Source organism: Leucopleurus acutus, assembly GCF_964270905.1.
Source record: "Leucopleurus acutus genome assembly, chromosome: 19".
Taxonomy (NCBI): Eukaryota; Metazoa; Chordata; class Mammalia; order Artiodactyla; family Delphinidae; genus Leucopleurus; species Leucopleurus acutus.
This window is the reverse complement of record NC_139161.1, coordinates 26,620,380-26,640,285: the sequence shown is the minus strand read 5'-3', so window position 1 is coordinate 26,640,285 and position 19,906 is coordinate 26,620,380. Positions and strand designations below refer to the sequence as shown.

The following is a 19,906-nucleotide window of genomic DNA, read 5'->3' as shown; positions in this document are numbered from 1 at the left end:
TTGCATCTATGGCAGATAATTAATATATGGAAGATTGGAACAAAGATGAAGGGAACAAAGAGGGAGCTGGAAACGCAGTCCTGAGTTCTTCCAGCATAAGTAGAATTTGTTCAAAAATTATCCTCTTCCTGGGCTTCCCTGGTGGCGCAGTGGTTGAGAGTCCGCCTGCCGATGCAGGGGACGCGGGTTCGTGCCCCGGTCCGAGAAGATCCCACGTGCTGCGGAGCGGCTGGGCCCGTGAGCCATGGCAGCTGAGCCTGCGCGTCCGGAGCCTGTGCTCCGCAACGGGAGAGGCCACAGCAGTGAGAGGCCCGCGTACCGCAAAAAAAAAAAAAAAAAAAATTATCCTCTTTCTAAACAGAAAGAAGAATAATTTTAATGACTTTTTATGATCTTATACAAGTGAATTAGAACTTTCGGCAGAGTACCCTGGTGCCCAGCACAGTGCTTTATAAATTAAAAGGTCCTCCATGGCATAGAGTTTTAGGGCTAGAAGGGCCTTGGAGAGCATCTAGGCCAGTGGATTCCAACATTGATTGAACATAGAATCACCTGGGGCACTTTTTTTCTTTTATCTTTTCTGGCCGCACTGCTCGGCTTGTGGGATCTTAGTTCCCTGACCAGGGATTGAACCCGGGCCCCAGAAGCGAAAGCACCGAGTCCTAACCACTGGACCACCAGGGAATTCCCTGGGGCACTTTTTAAAAAATGAAATGCCAGGTACTCATCTCCGGAGATTCTGATCTAATTGGTCTGGGGTGGAGCCCAGGTGTTTTATTTTGTAAGAGCTCCCCAGATGTTTCTACTATGTAGGCAGCGTTGAGAACTACTGGTCTACGCCAATACTTCAATTAACAGATGTAGAAACTGAGGCCCAGCGAGCAGATTACCTAGGCTCACACAGATCACTGGCAGCAGAACCAGGACCACAGAAGCCAATCAGATATCTGCCTCATTTGTTAAATGAGCAAACAACAGATTGATCCTCTCTTGGAGGCATCTCTTTCTGCAGAGACCAGCTACCCAACCCCTTCATGCCAGCCCCACATTTTCGTATTATTTTCATCAGAGGCTGGGCGGGCTGGCATCTTAACCCTACTCCTCCTGGCCTCCCATCCTGAAGGCCTCAGGGCTCATCCAAGGCAAACATGCAATTCAGACAATGTCCACCAGGTCTGGAGAGGAACAGGGCAGCTGTGGCCCCTTGGCCATATAGAGTGTCAGTGTGTACCCAGGAGCAGGGGTGTGGGAGTGTGTGTGTGCAAATGTGCACATATACATAGATTCCCACTTATGTGGAGAGGACTCTCCTGCGTGCGGGCATGCGTCCTTACAGGCATGTGTGCACTCTCACTGAGAACACTTGCATGTAGACATGTAACTATCCACATGCGGGATGGTACACATGTTCACGTCAGCATCTGTCTACGCAGCAGGGTGGTTGTGGGAGGAGATACGCATAAACGTACCAGAGAGTCTAAAATGCTGGTATATGTGTCTGTAATTGTGTACTAGTGTATAAAGCTGCATCTACGTTTACAGAATCTACATTTGCATTTCCTGGTGGAGGCCTGTCTATAACAATAGGTACGTGGCCAGCTGGCCATATGAGTATGTGTGACTGGCCGTCTGTGTGTTTGCGGTACAAGTTTATGTGGAGAGAAAAGGTTTCTGCTGTTTTCATCACAGTTCGCCTAAGGAATCACTGGGAAATGTATGTGTGGAAAAACTGTATCTTTCATGCTTAGATGTATCTGGCATATATAAACAAAACATGATATTGTGCCAACTGAGATGCTACACATTAACATCGTGAATCTATCATTGATAGAATTAAATAAGCCATGCAAGGCCCGGTAGCATTTCTTACAATTTTATTTAACACTGTTTCAGCCAAGCAGGTTTGGCAAACGCCACGTACACACTGTAGATTACCACCACAAATTCATAATTTGTAGGATATAATATACAACATATGAGAAGTGTAACAGAGGGGCATCATCTAAAAATTCCAACAGTCCCCATCTTTCTTTGGGCTCAATTTAGTCCCCTTCCTTCCCCAAACCTGATTAAAACCCATCCCTTCACACTTCCCTAGGAGGTCTCTGCATTTGTGGTGAAGAGAGATAAAATGAAGGGTGAGGATTTGGCGTGGGGGAAGAGATAACACTCTAAGACCTGGTCTCTGGAATGTTTCTACTCCTCCCCAGTCTGTCAGAGGCAGGCTCAAGCCCCAGCATGTGTTAAAATAGGGAGGCCGAAGAAAGCATCTTTGTAGGTTTTGCAGCCCCTCGGGTGGACTGACGAAGTTATTCATTCAGAGTGAGTAAAAAGAGCACTGAACTTATCAAATTGGAAGTAAATCCTTCATTAAGAGATTCATAGAAGTGGTTCCCTGCTTCTCTTTCTTAAGGAGAAACAATATCCTCTCTTTAGCCCAAAGGAGAACAACCTTGCCCATAGTTACAGGCCCACCAGCTCCCCTTTAAAAACGTGGGCTGACTGATGGCCTAAAACGTCAGCTAAATTATGAATGGCCTGAGAGAAAAGAAAATCTCAAGAGCTGGGAAGGCTGGGGTCCAAACTAGAACATGAGCAAGAAAATGGGAGAACCACCACGGAGGGGCACCCAAGCGGGAAATGCTCCCTGCCCAGCCGCTGGGCCATGAAAAGAGGTCAAGATCCCACGTGGAACCTCCAAGCCCTGTTCTCTGGGATCTCTTCTTACCATCTGTGGGCTTCATTTTGGCTTGGCCCTACCAAGACTGAGACAAGGAACTCCCTACACCTGCCTTCCTGTGTTCTAAGTTTGTGAAACTTCCCTCCGACTGAGACTCCAGAGGCCTGTAAGGTAAAGACAAGTAGCCTAATTGGAACAGCGATTAGAACCGTCCCCCACCCCCCGCACTCCCCAAATCCTCTGCCACCTGCAGCAAAGCAGTCATCAGAACTATCTTTCCAGACAGCCCCCGGCCCCTCTCCGCCAGCAGTGATATCAGCCAACCTGCTTCAGTGCCAGCACCAAAGAGTACTGTATCATCTTCACACGCTGAAGTCTCCAGAGCCTGATGCTGTGGGCTGGCTCCTGAGTGAATATAGAAAAAAGAAAGTTTCCTAATGTTTGGATTAGAAGTAAGAATGGGGAAAAGCATCCATCAATGTGTGTGCCCCTCCACACACACACACACACACACACACACACACGTCCATGCAGACAAATCATGAATCATCTCCGTGGCTGAACGCTTTAGCGTTCGGTAATATTCTCAGAGGCCCATGGTTTTCAGGCAAATCCCAGGTCTGTGCACAAGGATACCGCATAAATCCCTCCCCTTATGAAAGGCAAGTCTGAGCAGATGGGACCACTCTTAAGTACTGCAGAGCCCTCCCCATCTCTTGAGGAGCAGCAGGGGGCCAGCCCTACCAGCCCAGAGAGCAGAGATCAACAGAAGCTGCTCATTTTGAAGCTAATATTCACATCCCCAACTTATCTCTCTGAAGGAGGTGTCCTGTTTGACCACACAATCCTCCCTCCCCTCCCCCAAGGGGAAATCAGATCTTAAAGGGAGATTGGAGGAAACCACTGCAGACCAAGTGGTGGCCAGAGTTGGGAAAGCAAAGATGAGCATCAGAGAGCGATCCAGGGCTGGGAGGAGGTAAGAGGAAAAAGGGCCCCTCCAACCCAGTTTCTTTCCATGCTAAGTCTGGGGAAATAACCTCACAGCAACTCCACTTTCTGATAACCTGCCTCATTAATATTTATTCGACAACAGATTTTTTTTTTAAGAAGAAGGAAGGGCCAGATAATTAAACACCCGGCAGAGGTCGAGGCTTCCACCCCGTTCTCTGTCCAGCGCCCCACCTGCAGCCTAGGCCAGATATATATGCCACAGCATCTCCCACCCAGCGCCTACTCAGCTCCCCAGGTGTGTCAGAAAGAAAGAAGGCAGGTGGATGGAGAGAGAGAGACAGACCTGGGCACCCCAGGTGCTCCCCAGGAAATGCACGGACTGTGAAATTACACCAGGGCTGGACAACTTACCACCACCACGCTGGAACCCTTGGGGTACTGAAATAATTAACTTGCTAATCAGCTACACCTTGCTCTTTCCTTTCTTCCTGGAACAAACAATTGCAAATCGCCTTCACATCAGGTTCCTATGTCAGTTACTTGGAGACAAAACTGATGCTTTGGAAGAAATACACTCTCTGCCTGCATTTAAACTGAAATGGGTCCTACCAAGGGAGGCCTCCTCTCCCTCCCCACCCCTTCCCACCAGGCCTGGGAGGTGGGAGTGCCTAGAGACAGAGGTTTTTTTTCTGTCCACGGCACAGAGCGTTTCCACCTCTGCTACGCGCTTTCTCGCGGTCGGTCCTCTTCAGCCTGCTTGCTGGCGCTAACCAGCCAAGTTGCACGTGGAGAAAAGAGGATTGATTAGAATCGTAATAATAATCCCCGGCGTTCCTCCAGCTTTAGCGTTTACAAAATGTTTCCACACATTATCTCATTGGGTCAGAGGAGGTCGGAGCTGGAAGGGACCTGAGCAATTATGTAGCCAAATTCCCTCGGATTACAGATGGGGAAACTGATGCCCCCAAAGGTTAAATGTATTCCCCAAAGGTCACGGCTAAGGACAGTGTGGTCAGATCCTCATGTTCACTGTCCAGAGACCCTGTGCTGCCCCTCCCATCCTCTGAAAAGAGGGAAATGGCATGATCACCTTTCCACCACTGTGGATGTAAACCAAGAAAGCAAAACATTACAAGAGTAGGACATGAGAATGAGGAAAAGCTACTCTCACAAGAAATGGTCTGTGGAGGCTGGGAGTGGAGGAGACTAGTGAACATGCTTCCCCGCTGTCTTTGTCTCTTCGCTCCCCCTTCTCTCCAGGTTTACAAATATGAACATCATGCAGTTAGGGATCTAAGGCTTAATTCGGCCGCAGGTCCCAGGGGAGGCGGCCGGGGTGGGAGGTGCTTTCCTTGGATTCAATTCTGGCGCCTACACTCCCAGGATTCACAGCACGGTGGGCGCATGTGTGCACACGTGCGTCCACTCAAGACATTGGATTTAGTGGTGAAAAACAGGCATCTTGATCCTTTCACAGATCAGATGATTTGCAGATTAATCGTTCTCCCCCCACTCCAGGCTCTGAGGAGGTGAAAAAAGATTTCTGGTGAAGGGAGAAACAAGAGTGGGAAAACATCAAATGGGACAAGGAAGCAAACCGACATTGGATTCTATAGGAAAATACTTCCCTGTGAACGGCACGTGTGTATTCGACGTGGGTCTTGGCATTTCCATGGGGCTGCCTTGCCCCTGTTGGAAGGTAAGCGGTTCCTTTGTGTGTTCCATTTATTACTAAGCCCAACTCTTTTCCCTCTAAAACTCCTTCTTCTCCCTGTTGAGCTGACCATGCTTCTGGATTTATGAAGAGAGATGTTTTAGCAGAAATCCCCCAGAGTGGCCCATCAGCCCTAAATCCCAGGCCCGCTCACCCCCACAAGACCCCATGACACACAGCATGCCAACACGGCTTCCTCTTGCTTATGCATCAGCCATCCATTGTGGCAACCTGACATCTCTCACACATAAAACCGTAAGAGAGAAATAAAATATCTGTCTCTTGGCGAAAATAAAGCTTTGCCTCCCTCCTGATGTATAGGATATAAAATAAAGCCACAGCTCCAATAGTGGCTTTTCCTTATGCCGGAGTTGCCTTTGCACACACGGAGACAATGAAGACGGATGGTTTGGGACTGAGGCCCAGCCTCCTGGGGCCGCCTTCACCCTGTTTTATTATCGTCTCTGCCCCCCACCTCCCTGTCTTTTTCTTTCTTCTTCACTTTCTTTCCTTTCTGCTCTGGATTTGCCTTTTATATGCCCTTCTCTTTCCTTCCTCTGGAACTTTATTCCTCTTGTCCACTTTCTTTCTAAAGCGTGACGGGAACAGGGAGAGAAGAGCCAAGTTTCTCACTTTCTCAACTACATGCCCGCCATCTCTCCCCACCTCCCTCTTCTCCAGACCCCCAACTCTCTCCGGACTGCCAGCCCCTAGAATGGATTTTGCTGTTACTGCTTGGGGATTTGCTTTGGTCAAATGTACAAATGTTCCCAAGGGACAATTAAAAATGTATTTAGTGGGGGGAGTGCATTTATTTTTTCCTGAGGAACAGCCCTCCCCCCTTTCCTCTCCCTAGACCGGGTGGTTTATGGATCTCGGCAATTATTTAGCCTCTAAGGAGCCAACAGAGCAAAGCTGCCACCCCGAAGGGGTGAGCATTGACATTCATCTCCCACACCCAAGCCTCAAAGCTGCATCATCAGACAGACTGTGGGCCTCGGGCCCCTTCAGGCCAACTCAGCTACCAGAGGTTTCGTCCCAGTGCAACCCTCTCTCCCCTGCCTCTTTCCCCAGTCCTGAGAACTGAGGGTGCTGTGGGGAAAATAAGAGGGGCCCCTCCCTGTGCTCACACAGAGAGACAGAACAGTCGCCCTCGTAGTCACAGACATGGTCACCTTCCTGCCCTCCCACACACTTGACACTCTCTCCCACGGTACATAGCGGCCACCTTTTTTCTCCTCTGTCCCCAGAGGCCCCACTCCTGCCAGGTGTGTGTCGCTCCCCTCTTGTGTCCCTCCACCCAAGTCAGTGGGTTTGTCCCCAGAAGCTTCTTACCATCCTTGCCCTGACCTCATCCCTCCTGCTGCTTCCTAACTCATTGGAAACCTCGCCTGCTCTGCTAGGGGCTGCAGGACACACCCCAGGTCGGGGAAGAGTAAGTAGTGTCTGAAAGAAGGGGGTGCAGATCTGGGCTCCTGGGGGAACAACAGGGAGGGGGGAGCTTTGGTGTTGCCTGGAGGTAGGTGATGTCCAGCAGAGGGGCAGTGGGTGGTTTCAGCCTCTGAGACTGATGAAGTGTGTGTGTGTGTGTGTGTGTGTGTGTGTGTGTGTGTGTGTGTGTAGGGCTCCTGGGCACCCCTAATCTGAGGAGAGCTTTATTAATGCAAACATGGAGGAGCTGGTGAGGCAGCAACATCTATGGAACTCTGTCCCCCAAAAGGGGGGGCTTAGAGCTGCCAAGTCCAGAAAGAACTCAATCCCAGTCCCAAAGATGGTTAGCTTTGGGGTGTCTCTCTCTCTCTCTCCCCACCTGATGTCTCTCCAGATATCAGCAGTGACCACCACCATTAGGTAAGGGGGGAGAGTCAATTAGTGAGAGGATTAATTACTCGGAGGCACGAGCCCCGTTTGTCTTCCTTACCGGGTGTGAGTGTGTTCAGACAGAGGAACACGGGCACGCACCCAAATACACATTGTTGTCACGCTGTCTTAGACGTTTTATTTATTTGTTGGATTCCTGCCCAGAGCCGCTCACACGCTTTTCCACGGGCTCTGAGTCTCCCACCAAAAAGGCTGCCTCCTTTTCTCCTGCCCGCGATCCCGACTGTCACACACCAGACACCCTCCAGTCACTGCCAGGACCCGCCCGCAGCACCTGCTGGGTCCTGGGCTCTGAGCCTCTCCCCGCCGCCTTTTTTGTCGCTGGGTTTCTTTTCCTCCACTCCTCCACGCATTTCCCCCAGTATGTCTTTCCTCCTTTTATTTCCCGCTTACTTTTCCACAGTCCTTCTCTGTTTTCCTCTGGGTTTCTGCCCTTATTCGCTGTTCCCATCCCCCTGCCCTCACTTCTGTCTTTCTCTCTCTGTCCCGCCCAGACTCTCCGTCCCAGACTCTCCATGTCCTGTCTTTGCTCCGCGCGGCGGTGCTGACTTGCATCTGAGATCACCACGCTCGACCTGGCTCCCCCCTTCGTGCCCAGGGTGCCTCCAAGCCCTCGTGGGAAGCCTGGCGTTGTTTACCCAGCCCGAGCGCACACCGTGAAGGCCCGGCCGGATGCTGCCTTTTACCGGCCTCGAGGTCCCCCACCTCCCCCAACCCGGGCCTTGGAAACGTGGCCGGGCCAAGTACACAAAGGGGCAGGGTGACAAGACCCCCAAACTTCTTGCCTTCAGTAGCGCACTGACCCAGGAATCTCGGGCAAACCCCCTAACTTGGGTTTCTTCCCCGGGAAGGAGGTAATACCGATCCCCCCTCTTACTATGTGATTCTGGGCAGGTTGCGATAAAAACTGTAAAGTGCTGCACGCAAGTAGATCATTTCCAGGAGAGAGTGTTGGAGTGAGATTAAGGCAACCCGAGGCAGGAGCAAATGAGAGAGGGCAAGGAGAGAGCGGGGAGAGGTCGGATCAGATCCCAGCTTCCTGCGTCGCACGTGTGGCGTCCTCACCGAGTCCGTGCGGAGTTTGCGTGGCCTCCGGTACTGCAAGGGTCCCGGACGCGCCCGGCTCGCTCCCACCTCCCTCTTCCTGGAAGGTGGCGGCTGGTCGCGCCCTATTGCTGCCGGCCCGGCGCAGGTACCCATCTAGAGCCCGCTCCGCCCCCAGGCGCCCCCTTTCGCGGCCTCACCGCCGGTTTCTGGAGGCCGCGGGCTGTACAGGAGCGCCCTGGGCGAGGAGGGAAGCGGCCGGGGCGGTGGGCGTTATCGGGACCAACAGCAGCCGACCTTGTCGGCAAGCTCGGGTCCTTGGGCCTCCCAAGCCACTCCTCGGGGAGGGTGGCCATGTAGGGCTCGGAATCAAGGAGGCGGCGGGAAGAAAGCGGGTGCAGGAGGGGGACCCTACAGCCCCCCAACTGCAGGGCGTCTGGGAAGAGCTGGCAGAACCCTCCCATGGCCCGTTTCCGGGCCAGGTCCCTCCTCTTGGGCTGATCCTCAAGGCGATTCTCATAGCAGAAACCTGTGATGTGAAAGCCGCTTCCAGGGCCCTCTGGGGTCTTTTCCAAGAGCGCCTGGGATGAGGTTCAGAGGATTCTGCGGCCACTGAGCGATGACTGGGCGGCAGATTGCCCCTCCCGGCACCCGGTGCAGGACTTACACCACCTGGCAGCCGGGCGCTGTGCGTGGCTGTGGGTGTGGGAGACGTGGAGAGCTCTGGGGAGAAAGCGCCTGCGGACTTCAGGACGCAGGCAGTAAGGGTGGCGGAGAGGGCGGGGAGGCAAGGTTGGTGCTCCTGGCTGAGCAGACATGGGTTAAAAGCAGAGCTGAGCTGAGAAGCTTCGGAGACGGTCAGTTTTCTCTCCATGTCTCTGCGACCAATTACATTTTAAAATAAAAGCTCAATGGAAATGGGGAAAAAAACATATTAATCTACTGTGCGGTCGCCTTGGAGGTGTTAAAATTGGACTTAAATTTCTAGAATCAGGAGCCAGGAAGCGCGCTTCGAGTTGCTCTCCCTGACGCCCTGCGAGACACCGGGGTTAGTTCCCGTGGACCCGTACACTGAGCCATCTGGACCTCGGAGCCCGATGGTCTAGAGTCCGCGTCCTGCCCTCGCCCTCAACTCCCTTACCGCGCTAGTCCGCCCGCAGGGGGGAACCCTCTTGTCCCCACGTCGAGGTCCCCTCACCCCCAAACGGCTGCAACAAACCTCCTCCAGCCCACTCAAAAGGAGGCGGCAGGCCTCGGGTTCAGGAAGGGCCGGCAGCCGGGTCCAGCTGTCGCCCCGTAAGTCCCCGCCGACTGCCCCCCACCCCCGCGGTCCCTCTGCTTTGCATGAGAAGGAGCCCAGCTGGGGCGGGGGCGGGGTGGAGCCACTCGGGACAGGGTCCGCTATAGATTCCAGAAAGGGGCGGTTGAGTTGAGGGCGCTGGCGGCGAGAACCAAGACAGCTGGGGGTGTGGGGGCGTGGTGGGGAGAGCGTGGAGACCGCTCACAGGACCACCCCCTCCTGCGGGCCTCACCCGGCGCGGCGGACTGGGGAGGTGCCTCCGGGTCAGGGTGGAGGAGGCGAGGACCCCGCGCCACGCAGCTCTTAGCGCCTCCCCGGGTCCTGGAGTGCGGGCTACGGGTCGGCTGGCTGCTGGAAATGCCGGGTCCGCGGGAAAAGCACAAAGCCAAGTCGCATCCTTCGAAGCCGGCCTGCTGGGTTGGAGAACCGCCCTCCGCATCCCCAGCTCTGCCCTGAGCCCCGGCCTGGGAGAGAGCCGTGTAGGGGGCTGTTGCAAGAGACAACCAGCCCCAACGCCGCCCTCCCCGCAGTGGGGAGCCAGAGGCCAGGTGTGTGTGGAGGGGGTGCGGAGAAGGCGAAAGGGCCCTCGCGCCCAGAGGTCAAGATGGGCGGAGCGCCAAAGAGCCTCACTGCCGGTCTTGGCTTCGGCTTCCAATGAAAAGGTGACGCGGGCGGCAAGGCGGGGGCTGCCGGCGGGCCTCGGGGGTGCAGGGCTGGGCGGGCGGAGGCTTAGAGGAGGGAAAAGCGTGTTGGCAGAGTCCTAAAATCCCAGTCCACGGAGCGCAAACCAAATTCGCTGTAGTGGCTAACCGGTTCGTTCGAAGAGGGTATTCCATTTTGCAAAGAACTGGCTTCCTTGCCTGCCACGTTCACAACAATTGCATTGCAGGGCGCATTTCCCCCAACTTAGCTCCGGCCCTGTGTGGGATGTCTGAACCCAGCACCGCGTGGGGGGTCAAAAGGCCATTCTCAAAATACCGGCTAGACCTTGCTGGCTGGCTGCCCATCCTATTTCCTTCTACACTAGGGCCAAATGCGCCTTTCTAACACCCCTGTCCCCCAAAAACAAAAACAAGGAGCAAATGCGGGACTGCCCGGCCCTGCCATCTTCAGATTTCACTTGGGGAGAAGTCCCGGTTAGGCATAGAAATGGTGCTGTCGAAACGGAATTTGGTATTTGATGGGTGTGGGCCGCGCAACTAGAGTGACTCTTCGAGGCTAAGAGTCTCAGGACCCGGACCCGACCTCTACTTCTAGGAAAATCTGCCCCCGTGGGCAGTGGTCCCTAGTTTATACCCTGAGGAAAATTAGGGAAGTATAGGCTGCCTAAGACGTGAACTACCGGAGGTTGTTCTGCGCTTGTCCGGGGAAGCTGGTGCCAGCCCGGAGCCTGGAAAAGGGGACAGGGCGGCCAGGCCCGTACTCTGCACACCCCAATCCCCTGCAGCCTCGCCGTGGAGCCCCCAGGACGTCCCCGTTCCCACCGTCAGTACCACCACCCCCCAGCCGCCGCTACTGCCCCACGGTTTCCCGCCTAGTCTTTTGTTTTTGTATGGAAAAGGTGTCTCCGGATCACAGTTTTCTCACAACTTCTCGCCGGGGTTGCAACTCCTCACCCGAGGCGCTTCCCCACCCACTCTTTTCCCCCGCCCCGGCGCCGCGCCTCCGGTCTCCCCCGCCCCACCAGGAAACCTCCGGAATCAACTTTCCAAGACTGCGCTGCGGGAAACAGACACCCAGATCTCCTAGAGACCCGGACCCTGTGGACTTTGGATGGATTGGAGGAGGGGGCACAGAAGGAGGGACCGGAGGAAGGAGATTCTGCTGCCAAACGCCCTCCCCCGCCCAACTCCCCCAAAGACAAGCGCTGCGCCCGGGGCAAACTTCTAGGCCAAGAAAGCAAGAGGAAAAAAAAAAAAAAGCCAGCACCCGCTGAACTGCAAAGCCAAAGAGTGCACCTGGGCCGCCGAGGCTCCCGGACCCAGCTGCACCCCAACCTCCAACAAGGCTCGATCTTGGGTTACTGCCCCTCTCCAGCAGGCCTGCGCCTACTCCCGCGCGCTCTCAGTCTCTCCCACCGAAACCGACGCCTTACCGGAGCAGCAGGGGACCCGGGCACCTCGCTGCCCGCCGCCCGCACCGCGCCGGGCCGCGGTTGCCGCCGCCACTGATCCTCTAAACGCGGTCTCCCGGCACTCTCCCCAGCCGGGGGATGCAGAATGGTTTACAGAGGGACCGCGAGCCGCTGATTGGTCGCAGGCCGCCGTGACGTCGGCGGGCGCTGCATTAAGGCGAGGGGGCTTCCAGAGCCCAGCCAACAGCCAGGAGCAGTGACCGAGCCGCCGGAACTGGGGAGAGACGCGCCGGGGCGGCGGACTGGGCCAGGAGACCAGGGACAGAGGGACGCTTGTCCGGGGACAGCCTACAACGAACTGCGGCCCGGAAGGCGAGAGCGGCGGCCCGTGCCGAGCTGTTCCAGCCGCACAGAACTGTAGCCGCTGCACCAGGACGTTTTTTAAAAAGCTCTTCAAGCTACTCCCCTCCCCCCGACTCCTCCCGCTACAAAAGAAAAGAAAAAAAAAAAAAAGGAAGGAAGGAAAGAGGCTAGAAAGGAAACCCAGATTTGCCATCACAACGAAAAAAGAGGGGAAAAGGAAAAGAAAAGTCGAGAGACTGTGGGGTTGCACGCAGGCAGCTGGAGCGTGGGCCGAGCGATGTGGGGCTGCGCGCCCAGGCGGCCGCGAGTTGCTACTGGAGCCACGATGCACGGCCAGGCGCGGTGAGGAGCCAGACGGCACCCCCTCCCCGAAGGAGTCCAGGCGCAGGGAGGGCCGTCCCGAGGAGACGGAGGCCGCCAGGCAGGCCACGGGCCGAGGTGACGGGGCTGGGGCGGTGGGGAGCGGGCGCGCGCACCTGGCTGCGTCCGCCCGGAGTTGTCCCTCTCACTCTCGATTGACACAAACACTTCTCCAGAAGGGGGGAAACCTAAGCAACAACAACAATCAACAACGAGATCTTCCTCCTTTCCTCCCTCCCTCCCTTCCCCCGCGGCCTGCCCCCGCCCCCTCCCCCAGGCCCACCGCAGGCTCCCAGGGCGTCCCGACCCGTTGCGCGAGGTCGACAGTTTAGGATCCAAAGCTTCCCTACTCGTTTGGTTTTTCTCTTTTTATAAAAAGAGGAGGGGAAATTCCGGTGACGGGCAGCCCTGCACACACACACACCCGCCCTCATACCCCGACAAAAGCAGATGCACTTTGACTTCTGACAGCTCTACCTCAAGCCCGAGAGAACTCAGCGGCGCTTTCCCTGCAAGCCGAGCTCGCCGTGTCGTCCTCTTCCTTCTCCGACTCCGTTTTATTTATTTATTTCCGTTCCCGTCGCCGTTCTCGGTGACCTTCACTCCTTCGCGGGCTCTGGGCAGAAGAATCGCTTTCTCGCCCGCCTGAGACTCTTTCCTCGCCCCAGGAGCGGCGGCGGCGCTGCTGTGCCCCGGGGCCCCGGGACTGTCGGGCTGCACACTCCACCGAGGCGCCCCCCAACCCCCATCAGCCTCCTCCCTCTCTCTGATTTTACGGCGCGGGTTTCGGTTTGCACTGCCAAGTGTGTCTCCCCATTTTGGAGGGGCTGGGGAGTTCCTGCCGGTCGTCTTGGTGAATCATCCCCTCGGCTCTACCTGCGCTTCTCCCTCCGGGCCTCACCCGACCAAACCAAAGACCATGGTGCACTGTGCCGGCTGCAAAAGGCCCATCCTGGACCGCTTCCTCTTGAACGTGCTGGACAGGGCCTGGCACGTCAAGTGCGTCCAGTGCTGTGAATGTAAATGCAACCTGACCGAGAAGTGCTTCTCCCGGGAAGGCAAGCTCTACTGCAAAAACGACTTCTTCCGGTGAGTACTTACCTCGCGCGCCTCTGCTGCTCCTTCCCCGCGGGCCCTTCCCAGCCAGCTTCGGATCAGAGGTCAGCGTGGCCGCGGCGGCCGCGTTAGGAGCTGCCTTTGGAGAGGGCAGCCAAGTCCCGGGGGCTCCCGCCTCTTCACCAGCTGGCGCGCTGGGCTCCCCGGGACGCGGCCTGCTTTCGTCCTGGAAATTGTGGGTCCGGGCTTGGTTGCACGTGCCTGGGAAGAAAGGGTCTGAGCTCGCCTCTGAGCCAGAAGCCTCTCCAAGCTTGGAAAGAGGTAGCTCAGCCTCAGGAGGTGTAGCCCCGGCTCCTGCCTTTCCCCTCGCAGAGCTCTCCAGCGACTGCATCCTCCGGGCCTCCCGGCTTTGCTCGTCCTCCAGGCTGAGCTTAGAAGCCCAGGCTAGCTCCATGCCACTGTCTTTTCCGTCTCCGCGAAGTCTTGGCGGGAACCGCCGAGCCTTTTGCACGGAGTGTATGAGTCGCCTGCGGTGGCAGCGGCAGGGAAGCGCTCGGCCATGGTGCCTATCCTGCACGCCCCAGAGTCTTCCTGAAACCCGGTTGGGCCTCCCAGCGCCGACCTGGGCACACTACTGCACGGTAGCCTAGACCTTACCCGGCTGCCTGGGTTGGCGGGAGGTTCGGCCTCCGCCCAGCGCCGACCTCAGCTCTGAGGCGCAGGCTCCGCTCGGAGCCCTCCCAGGCTCTGCCCGCCACAGCCCGCCACCTCCTTGCCGAAACCTGGGGGAAAAGCCGAGACCCGGGTCGTCGGAGCCGGGGGACTTCTCCCGACAGCCCTCCTCCGTTTAGCATTTTAATTGAATCCTCTTAAAGTTACTATCTTGCCACCAAGTCCACACAACACAACACACAAGTCAACAGAGAACTGGAGCAAACTCGAATTGAAATTCCCTTGTGCCCGTTTGAAATCTCCCAGTTTACTTGGCTGACTTGGTCTCTGCTTTTCTCTGAGTTTGTGGTAACAGATCAAACTGGGGGACAGAGTGGGGGTTCGAAGCCACCCGGGTCGCTTTGCTCAGAGGCCTGGGACGCGCTGTCCCTAGTGCATCCCCGGGATGCGCGGCTCTGGTAGGGGCGGACCATGGAGCAAAGCTCTGTCCGCTGGTATTGCCGAGAGCAAACGCAGGCTGAGCCTCTGGGCCTCGGCCGGTGCTGCCGGGCCTCCCGCTACTGGCGGGAGCTGAGCCAGGGAGCGGCGAACGGTGCCGACTGCCAGTGGGCCCCAGAAGCCTGGCTCCCGCGAAGCGCGGCCCGGCACCTAGAGCCCCCATGCGGTCTAGCTTGCGCCAACCTGCTGGGCTTTGGGCTTGAACGTGGCGACGGCCTGGCTGTGGCCATCCGGGCTCTCCCGCGGCTGTTTGTTTACCCGCGGCTGGACCGGACCTTGCCAACCCCGAGCCCGTGTGCACCTTCTTTTTCGACGAAGGAGAGGCAATATAGAGAAAAGCGGTGTATGGCGCTCTAATTTTGTTCTCTGAATCTAATCGGAAAATAGGTGCCTCCCTCTCCCTTCCCGTCGCCACCTTGCCGCCTTCGGCAGCGCTTTTTCCCTCTGGGACAACGCTGGGCGTGAGGCTAGGGGTGGGGGCAGCTTGAGCTCCTTACTCCATCATTCTAACCATGTGTATCTCCTCCCTGACTTTTCACTGGTGCCCCGCACTTTCTCCTGCCTTCTTGCCTGCTTAATCGGCATTCTGCCTCTCTTTTTGGCTCTCTCTCTCTTTCTCCTTTTCCTCTTTCCTATTCTTCTTCCTCCACTTTCTTTCTCTATCGCCTTTCTCCCTGTTTCCGTCTTCCCTTGGCCCTTGCCAACCTGCCCGCCTGCAGGTGTTTCGGTACCAAATGCGCAGGCTGCGCGCAGGGCATCTCCCCTAGCGACCTGGTGCGGAGAGCCCGGAGCAAAGTGTTTCACCTGAACTGCTTCACCTGCATGATGTGTAACAAGCAGCTCTCCACCGGCGAGGAGCTCTACATCATCGATGAGAACAAGTTCGTCTGCAAAGAGGATTACCTAAGCAACAGCAGTGTCGCCAAAGAGAACAGCCTCCACTCAGGTGAGGCCCTAATTCCCGGCTCCTTAGGGGCGGGTGGGTCCTGGGGGAGGAAGGCCTGCCAAGGTCGCTGCTCACCTGTCCCTTCCCTCTCCCCAGCCACCACGGGCAGTGACCCCAGTTTGTCTCCGGACTCCCAAGACCCGTCGCAGGACGACGCCAAGGACTCGGAGAGCGCCAATGTGTCAGACAAGGAAGGCGGCAGCAATGAGAACGACGACCAGAACCTGGGGGCCAAGCGGAGAGGGCCGCGCACCACCATCAAAGCCAAGCAGCTGGAGACGCTGAAGGCCGCCTTTGCCGCTACACCCAAGCCCACGCGCCACATCCGCGAGCAGCTGGCTCAGGAGACTGGCCTCAACATGCGTGTCATTCAGGTCAGGGCCCCAGCGTGCCACTCAGTTCTCTAGAGGCCCACACAGCTACTCCGTGCAGGCCGAGCTGGGGCGGGGGGCTGTTTTGAGGAGGAGAGTGAGTCCCTGTAGGCTGGCGGAGGGGGAGGGAGAGGCCCAGACACAACCCTACCCGGTTCGAACTTCAAAGCGTCGCCAGATGCGTAGAGCATCTGGAATTCCCTATACCTCCTTGTCTTCCTGGTCCAGCGCAGGTGAGAGTGGTGACGGTGGGGGAGGGACGGGGAGCATGAGGCTGGAGGAGGGGACACTGTCGGACACTGCGACGGAGTTGGGACCTATCTGTCTGCACTGCCACCCCTGTTCGGGAGGAGCTAAGAGGTCACTGTGCCTCTCGGAATTAATCGGTTCCGCTGGCTTCTGCACAACGTGATCTCCCTCTGCGGGTCCCCACCCCCAACTTTGTGGGTCTCTTGCCCCAGTTAAACAAGCCCCAGAGCAGAGACTTCCCCTCCGAAGAGAGGTGGGCTGTCCAGGTTTGAAGGGAAGGTGGTCGGGGTGGGAGTCAGCTGTACCTCGGCCTGTCTAGAGTAGCGTGGGATGGGAGGTGGCCATCCAGGCAGCTGCGCAGGTGCCCGCTGTGAGGTCTTGAGACTGCGTGTGAACCGGGCCCGAGTCTTGGGCCCAAGGTTAGGTGTCCGGTGCCTGGAGGCTCTGCGAGGGTATGGGTGGATGTGCCTGGGAGGCTGTGTGCATGGGCACACTATTCAGGCTGCCCTCCACGGGGGCCCTGTGCCTCTGAAAGGTTGTGCAATCTTGTGCGCAGGTGAAGGGGAGGCTGCATGTCTGTGTCACTACCAGTGAAAGGCTGTGGATAAGTACGTTTGGCACTGGGAGATTGTACGTGGGTGGAAAAGGAGACTGTGGGTTTTGGTGTCACTATCTTTGGGAGACTGAGTGTCAACAGGAGGCTGTTTGGATCTCTGTCACTATCATGCGGGGGAGGGGGCTGCCAGGGTCCCTGAAAGGGAAGCTATGTGTCTGATACTATTTGGGGAGGTTGAGCCTCGGTGTGTACAGCCCCCGGGAAACTGTAACTGTGTCGGTGGAATTATTAGAAACAACTCCAACTGCCTCATGTTGAGCAGGGCGGCTTGCCCAGTTCCTCTGACGGGAATCCTGTTCACCATGGGCTCAAGGGCCACCCTGCGCGGTCCTACTCAGAGACCGCGCCCCCCCCCCCCCCCCCCGCCATATACAACACACAGACACACCACACGGCCCGGAATCCGCGAGATAAGCGGTGAGGGGCCAGGTCCAGCCGCGCACCCGAAGTCGGAGGTGGAGGTGGCGTCTCCGGGGCCTCACCACCCCACCGCGTGTGTGCTTCAGGTCTGGTTCCAGAACCGACGGTCAAAGGAACGGAGGATGAAGCAGCTAAGCGCGCTGGGCGCCAGGCGCCACGCCTTCTTCCGCAGTCCGCGCCGGATGCGGCCGCTCGTGGACCGCCTGGAGCCGGGCGAGCTCATCCCCAACGGGCCCTTCTCCTTCTATGGAGGTGGGTGCGCTGCCTAGGGGCAGGGCGCGGGCAGGGCGCGGGCGGGGCGCGGGCGGGGCGGGCGGGGTTGGCTTCGTCGGAAGCGGGTGGCAGCGCGGAGGCGCTTCTGGCTTTCTATAGAGAAGTAGAGAGTAGGGAAGAGATGGGTGGAGGCTGGGGAGTAAATCGAGGGGAGGTAGTGAGACCGGACCGAATTCCCGACCCTGAATGAGGCGAATGGGCAGGTAGGGAGCAGCTCCAGCGTTCGCACCCAGCCTTGTCCGTCCTTCCGGCCCGGCAGGGGAGCCGGGCGAATGGCGACTTCCCCGAGTCGCCCTCCCCAGCCGGCTCGCGGGCACGCCTTCCCGCCCTGTCACCCTGCCCCACCCAGGGCCCCACCCTGACAGCCTCCTCGCTGCTCCGCAGATTACCAGAGCGAGTACTACGCTCCCGGAGGCAACTACGACTTCTTCCCGCAAGGCCCCCCGTCCTCGCAGGCTCAGACGCCAGTAGACCTGCCCTTCGTGCCGTCGTCCGGGCCTTCCGGGACACCCCTGGGTGGCCTGGAGCACCCGCTGCCCGGCCACCACCCGTCGAGCGAGGCTCAGCGGTTCACCGACATCCTGGCGCATCCTCCCGGGGACTCGCCCAGCCCCGAGCCCAGCCTGCCCGGGCCTCTCCACTCAATGTCGGCCGAGGTCTTCGGGCCCAGCCCACCCTTCTCGTCGCTGTCGGTCAACGGCGGGGCGAGCTACGGAAACCACCTGTCTCACCCCCCCGAAATGAACGAGGCGGCCGTGTGGTAGCGGAGTCGCGCACGGTACGCGGAGTTCGTGGTTGTACAGAAACGAACCTTTATTTAAGAAAAACAGAAAAAAAAAAAAACCATAAAAGCAAGTCATCCCCCCCACTTCCTCCAGCTTGGGGTGTCATTTTCCGTCTGGGGATACCGGATGGGAAAGGGGGACACGAAATAGAATCCAAATCCGCCTGGAGGTAAAACTGGGATCCGTGCGCTGGCTGGCAAGGTGCAGAACTGGGGCTCCCGCAGGGAAACGCAGACCTCTCCCCACCTCCCACCTGGACCCGGATTCTTGGACAGACACCGCCGGCGTGAGCGAGAGCCCGGCGGGCTGCATAAAAACACCCACGGCAGCCGCGGGAGGCGGCCAGTCGGTGGTGACGCCAGGAGCCGCGGGGAGAGAGGCTGCGCCCGCAGCCGGTTGAGGACGGTGGAGCGGCCGGGGCGCTCCCGGGCCAGCCAGGAGGGTTCTGGCTCTGGGAAATTTATTAGTGTTGTCTCAGAGTTCAGCAACAGCGACAACAAACTTATAGCTTCAGAAACGCCGACCTGCTGTGCATCAGGTGGGACTATATATATATATATTTTTTGTCTCTCTGGGTTTTTTGGTTTTTTTGTTTTTGCCAAAATTGCAAAATTCTAAATGTAAAGCCCTCAGTATCAACTCTTCTACCTTCACAAAGCTCTACACACACACACACACACACACACACACACACACACACACAATAGGATGGTCTCCAGCCAGACCTCTTAGTAAAATGACTTGAACATCAGCTGTACAAGAAAAGTATTCTACCTTCAGACACACAAAATTAAAAAAAAAAAAACTATTGAACTAAAAACAGTCAACTGTTTACGTATAACGTTAAATTCAGGAGTTCAGTGTTTTACTAATATATCCTGTTTTGAAACCTCTTGTTCAAAACAAAATGTTTTGAGCAATCAACCAAAATTGTTCATTTTCTTTTCCTGTAGATGTTCTGACAGATTTACAGGGTTTACAGCTCACTGTGCTAGTATGTAAAAAGGTGTTGTTTACACAAGGCAAAGAGAAAACGTGATATTCAGACACTTGCCAAATAGAGTAATTATAGCACAAATACTGTAAAGGTGCCTGGCACCACAACCTGAAAAAGTGTTAAAAAAAAAAAAAGTGTTACAAGGTTTAAAAAAAAAACCATCTTTGCTAATTTTTAGTCCTGTTGAACATTCATGGAATTGTTAATATGACTTATATAGACCCACACAGGTTTTATTTTTGTGTCTTTAAAATAAAAGTCCAAAATATTTAAATTTTATGGTCAAATATGCAGTCAACAGCTGCTACTTTTTTCTTTATATATTAAATTTCTCGTATGTCTTTTATTGTTCTGATAAACCTAAGCTTGTGTGACCTCCAGTGCATATTAGACCATTCACTGTATGAAAGAAAACATGTTGAATAAATTTGTGAGTTTTTAATAAAAATAGAAAATCTGATGTTTAGATAACTGGTGTGTTATTTGATGTTTTAATAACTAGAATTGAGCTGTGACGGAGCCGAATGACCTCTCAGAAGCCAGGAGGAAGAGAGACAGGACTGGTGGATCTGTTTTTACCTTGGCTGTAGTTGAACCCCTTTGCTAATGCCAACCAAGCTTTTCTCTGTGCCTTCCTGCTGTTATTAACTACAGAT

At 56.1% G+C, this 19,906-nt stretch overlaps 1 protein-coding gene across 1 annotated transcript; it reads left to right on the top strand.

Annotated features, from left to right (window-relative positions):
- Positions 1–13,286: 13,286 nt before the first annotated feature.
- LHX1 (LIM homeobox 1) lies at positions 13,287–18,509 on the top strand (the record flags this gene model as incomplete). Its single annotated transcript, XM_082859896.1, has 5 exons — positions 13,287–13,456; positions 15,313–15,539; positions 15,636–15,913; positions 17,282–17,447; positions 17,853–18,509. The coding sequence occupies 5 exons, from the start codon at positions 13,287–13,289 to the stop codon at positions 18,230–18,232; spliced, it is 1,221 nt and encodes a 406-aa protein (XP_082716022.1). The 3' UTR covers positions 18,233–18,509.
- Positions 18,510–19,906: the final 1,397 nt, after the last annotated feature.